The sequence below is a fragment of the Paroedura picta genome, chromosome 9, assembly GCF_049243985.1.
Source record: "Paroedura picta isolate Pp20150507F chromosome 9, Ppicta_v3.0, whole genome shotgun sequence".
Lineage (NCBI taxonomy): Eukaryota > Metazoa > Chordata > Lepidosauria > Squamata > Gekkonidae > Paroedura > Paroedura picta.
Window position 1 is genome coordinate 48,088,371 of NC_135377.1, and position 8,734 is coordinate 48,097,104.

The window sequence follows — 8,734 nt, forward strand, 5'->3', positions numbered from 1 at the left end:
TTTTTCCCGCTTTTGGTAAACATTTGCATGACAAGCTGTAGCCCAAGGAAATTATGTGTAAATTTGCTTCTATGAATTTAAATCAACGTATGTAAATTTTGTCTCTCTTTTTTTTTAAGGTCCCTTGTCCTGTTTTTTGGTTATCTGCAGATGACTACCCTAGTGGCAAACCATTAAGTTACTAAATAATGATGCGTTAGATCAGTGGTCCCCAACCTTTTTATCACCGGGAACCACTCAACACCAGGGACCACTCAACGCCTTTTACTGAGGCCCGGTGTGGGGGGGGGGAGTTTATTCCTCTACTCTCAACCACTGCCCTAGTGCTCTCTGATCGCTATGGTAATGTTTAAACATCCCTTCAAAATAAGATACAGACACGCCACAACAATGAAGTGTGTTGTAAAGGGCTGGGGGGGATGAAGTAAAGGGCCGGGGGGGGGGGGAGAAGGCACCCTTCGGGGCCCACCTCCAATTAGTCGAAGGACCACATGTGGTCAGCGGCCCACAGGTTGGGGATCGCTACGTTAGATGATAGACTTGTGGAAATAGGTCTCAAAGGTTGATGGTTTTACATAGTTTTGACATGCTAAAGCAATAACAAAAACATCTTATTTTGTTCCTATTTTAGAAAGTTCAAAGAAAGGAAGGGTGGACAGAAATATTTACTTTGTAGATTTTAAAAGTGTATTTCATGATGTATATCAAAAGTTAGTTTGGAAATCATTCCCCATTTTGGACTTTGATCCTAAACAAATGGTTAGGCATAAATCTTTTATCTAAATGAGAACTTCTAAGAAGCGTATTTTAAAAAAATAAGTCTGTAAAACTACAACCAAGCATTTTAATGCTTAACATGCTCTTGTTTTATTTAAAAAAAACCAACTCAAAAGTGCTTCAATTTGCCTGGATTATTCCCCAGATTATCCTGTCCACAAAGGATTCATAAACAAATTTTGCTTATTCAACTTGACATCTCTGCCTTCTTTACCCTAACTTGTACCTTTATTCTCCTTAATTTATTATTTTCTTTAAAAAAAACCCTTTCAATTTCCAAACTGAACAACAGTCTTATTTCATTTGTAAATTAACAAGAAATGAAGAATTACTTAAATATATATATTTGTCATTGTAAACATATTTTATTTAAATTAAAAATGGTTATTAATGCTATTACTTCATACATGTGCAATAATACTTAATAAAGTAATTGTTATTTGAATTTAGGATGGTAGCGTTTCAGCTGGCCATAATTCTACCCGTCACCAGTCTTTCCTCAGCTGACACTTTCACAGAAATTAGAGCTGCTTTGCCTTTTCACAGTCCCTGCCAATGCAACATTCTAAGCAAACATTAAAACGGAGACTGATTTTGCTAAACTGAAAATCACCCCTCTCTGCAGCTCAGAAAAGACTGTGCAGTTAATGAAACGACAGAATCCAACAGAGAAGAAGGGGGCCATGGAAAGTAAAAATTAGTAAAGTGCACAATTATTGTCAAGAAGTTCGAATCCTTTGTCCCAAAGAATTTACTGCTGATGTGTAATACGATTTGGCTTCCACAGGATGTAGGTTCACAACCAAACAGATCAAACTTCTGTTAGGGCTTTTCTTTTTTTCCTGAAGAAAACTACATATATGTAATGAATAACATATTTCATCTCTTTGGATAGTGATCAGTTTCCTAGATCCACAAGGGGGCAGAAGGATTACAGGTTGATCTGAAGCTTCTCTCAATTTTATTTTATTCTGTTTAAATGCCAGTGCTTTCCAGGTCTCCTTCCTCCAGCCCAACAACAGCATCTGACCTGGAGATCATGAACAGTTTCTCTTTATTTGTATATTGTCTTTGAATTTTCAAATGCTGTTGCTCTGTTTGTTCTTTGCTGGTTCCCTCTGACGGGGCAGTTTCCCCACTCGGGTTGACATCACAATCCTGGGTTTTATGGGCTGGGGTGTTGGCAATAGATTCCAAGGAGGTACCTGTCTCCTCCAGTGGGGTGTAGCCCTTATTGCTTCTGTACTGATCACACTGAGAGTTCTGGGAATCTCTCCTACCCCCTGGTAGTGTGGAAGGGGGGGAGTCCCCCAGATCTAGGGATTTGGAGTAGCTGGAAGAGGAAGCCTTTACTAAAAGACTGGAGTCTAAGTCTGTGCTACTGTCCAGTGTCTGAGAGGGTTCTGGGGAGAGGGATCTCCTGGAATCAGGGAGGCAGCTTGTGCTCTGGCGTCTAAGAACCAGTTTGCGTTTGCCCTTCCTGGGCAGCATGGTGTGACTTTGCCCTGTATCCACGTATTTGCTCCTGAGATCAGTCAGACTGAGCTCAAACTCTCCCTGTGGAATCTCCCTGGTCCCTCGTTCACCCAATGGTCCCCGCCATCCATGACAGTCTTTATCTGCTGCCTTCCCCTGAGCCAGTGGCAGCAAAGTGAAGGCGCTGAGTGAGGATCCCACAATGGAACTGGCAGTGCTACGTTGGTCCCAGCTCTCTGGAGGGCTGCAAGGTGGGCTCCGAGTACTTCTGTCCAAGGCAGCTCTCTCCCGATATATGCTGTACACAGCCTCGGTCAAGCTAGGTGGTGGTGGCTGCCTAGCAGAGGAGAAGGAGGAGCAGCGTGGTGTTGACGCTAAGTCAGGAGGAGATAAGGTGGCACCCACAGCTGGGTGCCAGGCGCTCTTGGCAAGCATGGCAGCAGCCCCTAAGGCTTCCCCAGACCCACTACCAGGTTTCAGCTCCATCCCCCGAGACTGAACATAGTTAACAAAGCCATTGATTGGAACTGGGGCCACAGAAGATGAGGGGGCCCCATCCTTGGTCCGAAGACTGTGTGCATCTATGACCGTGGAGTACAGATCCCTCAGGTTGATAATCTTGGTCTTCTTGTCACGATTCTCATGGAGAACTGCATTGGCGCAAATGAAGAGGAAGATTCCAATACCCATGATGAGAGGCCCTAGCACCTTAAGTTTGTCTGAATGCAAATACCCAGAGAAAAGCTGAAAAAGGAAACTTGCTGAAGAGGAGTGGGAAGGTGATGAATGAGGGAGACTCTTCTTTCTGCTAGGGAAGGACGAATTGGTTCTGGAGCCTCCTAGATGAGATTCTCCTGCATCTCCTGTCTGGCTCCTGGACCGATTTTTGGTGCTTCCTCCGTGTGGTGGCAAGAATTGGTTCTCCCCTGCCCGGTAAAGAGGCTTCGGCCAATAGCCTACTACTGCCAAGGCAATTCCCACAAGCAAAACCAGGATGCCACAAAGAGCAATGAGGCCTGAGAGTGAGCAGAGTTTGAGCTTGCCCTTTACAACCACTACGTCGTTCTTGCGTTTCTTTTTGGCTTTGCGCTTGCGTTTTGGAACCTGGCTCTGAGGCCGCAGCGGATCCTGTTTCCTGGCTGAGATTCTCAAGAGGCCGCCAGTGGCTATCATGGCTGGCTACCCTGGGCACTGTTCCCTACAGCAACTCTGGCTCCTGCAGCAAAATGGAGACAAGAACATGAGTCCAAGGAGGGTCAAATCAACAGCTCACATTGCAAAGTCTCTCTAGCTGGCAAATTACAGTTTGCATCAGGGTTTTTTTTCCTGTTTAAACTCCTCTCAGTTACTAGTGACTAATCTCTCTCACATAAGGAACTGCGTGTGTGAGAGACAGATGATGCAGCATGTTGAGGTGGCTTGGGAAGACGTACTTTATGATAGTCTACAGTTTTCTGCTATCACTGACAGAAACAGAATAGCCATGCATTCAATTGCTATTTCAGTCAATGACCTTCTTTATGGCTGTGAACATAAACTGTGAGGAAGTATATGTTGCTGGAACATAACTGACTATTAAGGCATGTATATGTACAAACAATGTATTGGGGGCCTTGGGATATTGAAAGTAGTACTTTTTGTTGAAAATAGGGATTGAAAAACAGCTTTAAGTGGATTTTACATAACGTTTCTTGAACAGTTCCTCTGTTTATGTGAATTCTAATTCTTACATGAATGCATAACATTCCCCCCCCCCACACACACACACACTAGACTCACTGTTGCTTGATCCTGGTCTTCTTCCTCTTAATCTCTACTGCCTCCTCCTTGCCACAGTACATGTCCACAGATGGCCAGCAAGGCACAAATCCCAATTAATTATTCTGATCAGCATGCTCAATTCTGGTTCAGCCCTCCTGCTTGCCTGTCTTGAACCAAGATGAAAGGTGGAGGTATTTTAATCAATCAATCAATCCACTTCTTTTGGTGCAGTATAAACTGAGCTCTACCATCAGCTGGGGTAGCTTGATATCTTAACATATGGACAGCAAGCTGACATTGTACGTTTGCTTTCAAAGGTGCACTATACTGCAGAAGAAGAGCTGAAACTTTTTTCATGCTCTTTTGACCACACAAAAGCCCACTTTGTTTGCACAGTCTGAGCTCTTCCTAGGCAGAGTTCAGAGAGCCAAAGATGCTACTGCAGAAAGGATGGGTGAGCTTGCATCTCGCCAAGGACAATTTTATAGCAAGCACACTCAAGCTTTGTCATACTCAAGCTCATAAAATGTAATGGGGTCCATTTTCACCTTGGATCCACAGGTTTGAATGATGGAAGAAAGAAATGTGACCACAGTGTGCAAGGGCTGCATTTGAATTTTCTGTGGAACAAACCTAGTTCTAAACATTAAGTTTCTGTCATGAAGAGAAGCTCTTTTTTTATACCCCACTTTTCACTACTGGAAGGCATCTCAAAGCAGCTTACAAACTCTTCTCTTCCTCTCCCTGTAACAGACACCCTGTGAGGTAGATGTGGTAGAGAGATCTAACAGAACTGCTCTGCAAGAACAGCCCAAAGAGAACTGTGATGAGCCCAAGGTCACCCAGCTGGCTGCTGGTGTAAGAGTGAGGAACCAAACCCAGTTCCCCAGATTAGAGCCCACCGCTCTTAACCACTGCACCATTCTGGTTCTCATAGATAGAGGTCTGCCACAAAAGCCAGCACTTAGCACTTTCTGAGCAACTATGATAGTTTCAAGGCACCACACAATCAGGCCCATGGCCCAACAAGGGTTTTGTTTGTCCATGGCAACTATGCTTAAGCTCCTTAATAAAGTATTTTCTCTCTGTTATTTAGTTGTGAAGTGTCTCATGGAGTTCCAATGTCTATGTTCCAATGGTTAATCTAGAACAGAACCTCAGTGGCCAGGTGATCACTCCCTCAAGGTCCAAGCCTGAGCAAATTATTCACTATGATGATGCTTTTGAACACAAAAGACTAGTCTAGCACTCCTTGACCCTCCTATATGCAGACAGATAAGCTAGCTGAAAAAGAATCTGGTACTAGTCCAAAGGAAGTAAAAAAGGGCAGGGATCCCTGTACAGGGGTAGCTTCCAAAACTAAACAAGAGCTCTGTAATTCATCTTTAGCAAATCTACACTAGGGGTCTTTATTTCCTGCCAGGCCACCAGAGTAGAACGAACTATCTCCCTTGCAGCATCATGGTATCACAATCAGAATGTTGGACTAAAGAGACTTTGGTTGAAATTCCAACTCAATCTCTGGATGAATTACAGGCTGAAGAGGGGACAGCACATACGCCACCCTGAGCTCCTTGAAGCAAGAGTGAGATTAAAAGAGTCAAAGTAATCAAAATAGCTCCCCATGGCCATTGAAATCCAGCAGTTCTTTCTAGCTATGGCACTCAGCCCCCGGGATCTGAGCCTTTCTTCTGTCGTAAATACATAGACTGTAGTCTCTTTTCACTCATACCTTTGACTTGGCATAAGCATTCTTTATCCCATCATGGTCCTTACAATTCCTTTAATACCCCCACCTCAAACTGACACCTTTGTAAACAGTAGGACTTCTCCCCACCACTTATATATAAAGGTTTTTTTTCAAGGATCTCACCATAAGGTCCCATTCTTTTAATTTCAAGTGTTTTTAAATGGGGGAAGGTATGTGTATCTGGTTGAATGCATACTCTATGGACACAGTGTGACCTGTAAAATGTGTCCATAATACGGTAGTTATTTCGAAATACCTAAGTCTACATTATGAGAACATTTCAGAGTCAAAAACATTGGGTTGATATGACAGCCATTTACAGAGAAAACAGCTTTTCCTTAAAGTTATCCACATTTTAGTTTTCAGTATCTTTCTGTCTTTATGATAACCAAGATGAGAAGCATTCTCTTCACTGCAAAATTCTGATGCAGCTTTAATTACAGTTTGAGCTATTGCTTGGTTTTCATAATCCATACTGTCTTATGAATTGTTAAAGCCTATTAAACTATTTCCTAGTCTCAGGCAATCTTCTTTAAATGCAGTCAAAAGGTTTTTGTTACCAAAGGGTTTAGGGATGGCAATATATATCATGCAGGAAAGGAATGCATTTCAGATGAGGGGAAAAATAGAAGAAATGCAGTAAGAATCATTCTACTTTGGCCCTGGGTATTTAATGACTGCACTGAAAATGGTGAGTAATATTATTTAGCCTAGTGATGATCATGCCCTATGGAAATAATCAGATTCTAATATTAATTTTTAAAAGTTCTTGTAAAGCATTTCCTTTTATGTCTGCTTTCAGCTATGCAGGCAAAATTTCCCTTTATGCTTTGGGTGTGTGTGTATAACCTCTGGACAGCTGCCTGATTTGGAATCATGTATGATGTTCAAGGTAACGTTATGTAACACCAGTGAATGTTCAGCCCATCAATGTGAGAAAACAACTGGAACAGAAAGCTAGTGCTGAACCTGATTTTAAAAAGAGAGGGGATACTACTTGGGATCACTGTTCTTGTGTTGCCAAAGTATTCTGAATAATCTGCAAGGTATTATTTACATCAGCATCAGAGTTCATAATCTGAGCATTCAAACAATGAAGCCACAAATACTGATCCCCCCCCCTTGTTAATGGTTTAGGAGAATCTAAAAATACTATATCTAAAGTATTATGATGGGTTATTTCTGACTTTTCCAAAAGTGTCTGAATTAGGTTATGGTAAAGAAAGATAAAAGCAATCAGTCCAACATGCTGCATAAATCCATTGCCTTGAAATCTGGTTAAGTCAGCATTCTCAGTAATCTTATTTCCCCGATCAGCTAAATCTCTCCTGAATATCCCCAGAATCAGGAATTTTATTATTCATTTAGATAGATCCCATACATTTTCTTACCAAAAACATTTCTGCTTCTTGCCTTGCAGCTAAAAGCAGTTTGATAGTTTCCTGTTTACTAGCATGATTGCTACACAGTAATGCAGAAATAATTAATTTAATTTCTTTTCATATAAATGGAAGCTTTTGACTTTTGTGTAATGAAAATTCTCCCTTCCACACCAAGAGACAAAGCTCTGAATCCACAGAGGGTGGGAGAGCATTTGCTAACAGCCAGAACCCTGAAAAATGTTAGCAGTTGTTATTGGTAAATAGGAGTAAGGGCAGAGGCCAAGGTGGGTTTCCTGAAAAGAAAGCCACTGTTGATGAATAGGCTATGAGGAAACACAGGATTTGGAAATATTCAAAAGGTACAGGAAATATTCAAAAGGTACAACTGGGTCTACTTTACCCCATGCAGTACTGTTTTAAAAATTCCGGCTGATATTTTTTTCCACAGTACTTTCTTTTCAGGACTTTAGCAGTGTTTCCCAACTAAAAACATACAATAGATGAAAATGGAGAGAAATAACTGATAGGACAGTATCTGCTTTGAATTTTGCCATTCTAGTTGGCGGAATGAGGCAGACAGAATACACACATCCATTTGTGCAGCATGTTTTGCCTTGCACAAATCATCACCTTGCTTTGGAGGAGTTTCCTCCAGATGCAAAGGACTTTAGAGGCTCTTGCATTCCTTGGGGAGCTAGAGCGACACGGGCCATAGAAACTGCAGAGCTGACATACCTGGCGCTAAGTTGTCCTACATAATGATACTTGCAAAGTTGGCCAAGCCTATCGGGTACAGTTCTGATGCAGCGGCATGATGGCCAGCCTGCCTGGCAGCATCTCTGACGACTAAAGCCTGGCAAGCAAGGTGAGAGCCATCGAGGACGGCAGCCAGATCTTTCAACTTTCCCAATCCAAAAATCCACCCGAGGGAGGGTCGGATCCCGAAGCCCACGGCCCGGCCTCCTGCCGTGCCCCCATGGCAACGCGCCCTTGCAGCCCCCTGGCCCGGGCTCCCGAGCGCACGGAGGGCGCGACGGCGGACGGCCGGGGGGGGGGGGGAGCAAGAGGGCGCCTGCCCTGCCGCCCGTGTCCCGGGCAGAGTTGCGGCGGGCTCCGGAGGGCAGGGCGCGGAGGGAGCGCCGAGGCGCCTAGGGGCTTACCAGGGGAGACGGGCCGATGTCAGCGCCGCAGGCAAGGTCCCGGGAGCCCGGCGAGGAACCATGGAGAAACTTTGCATCCCCGGCGGACGCCTCAGCACCGCCCCGCCGCTCCCCCCGGCTCGCTCATAATCCCCGCCAAAGGCGCGACCGGACGGCTCGGGGCAGCCTCCGCGGGGGCACGGCGGCCCGCCACGGCGAGGAGTGCCGGCCAGGTGCACCTCCCGCTCCGCTCGGCATCGTCGTCCGCGCCGCGTCGCCCCGCCGCCGCCGGCCCCGGCCCCCTGTCGCGCGGCTGCTGCTGCCTCTGCCGCTGGAGTCCCCGGCGGAGCTGTGCTCGCTCGACGCCGCTCGCTGCTGACTGGCCCTGCGCGGCGCCTGCTGCTGCTGCTGCCGCCGCCGCCGCGGACCGGCCTGGCTGCAGTTGCTAG

General features: G+C 45.0%; 1 protein-coding gene across 3 annotated transcripts; it reads right to left on the bottom strand.

Annotated features, from left to right (window-relative positions):
• Positions 1–436: 436 nt before the first annotated feature.
• On the bottom strand, positions 437–8,734 carry TMEM200C (transmembrane protein 200C). 3 transcript variants are annotated; one of them, XM_077352739.1, is made up of 3 exons: positions 8,307–8,734; positions 4,033–4,177; positions 437–3,469 (listed from the first exon to the last, which is right to left on the bottom strand). In XM_077352739.1, exon 3 carries the CDS (start codon positions 3,424–3,426, stop codon positions 1,753–1,755), a length of 1,674 nt encoding a protein of 557 aa, XP_077208854.1. In that variant the 5' UTR covers positions 3,427–3,469; positions 4,033–4,177; positions 8,307–8,734; the 3' UTR covers positions 437–1,752. The 3 variants fall into 3 exon arrangements, with proteins under 3 accessions (XP_077208854.1, XP_077208852.1, XP_077208853.1); XM_077352737.1 differs by having other exon boundaries at positions 4,033–4,181; XM_077352738.1 differs by lacking the exon at positions 4,033–4,177.

Coding starts and splice junctions, on each gene's coding strand:
- TMEM200C (XM_077352738.1), bottom strand. CDS start 3,426: ATGATAGCCACTGGCGGCCTCTTGAGAATCTCAGCCAGGAAACAGGAT.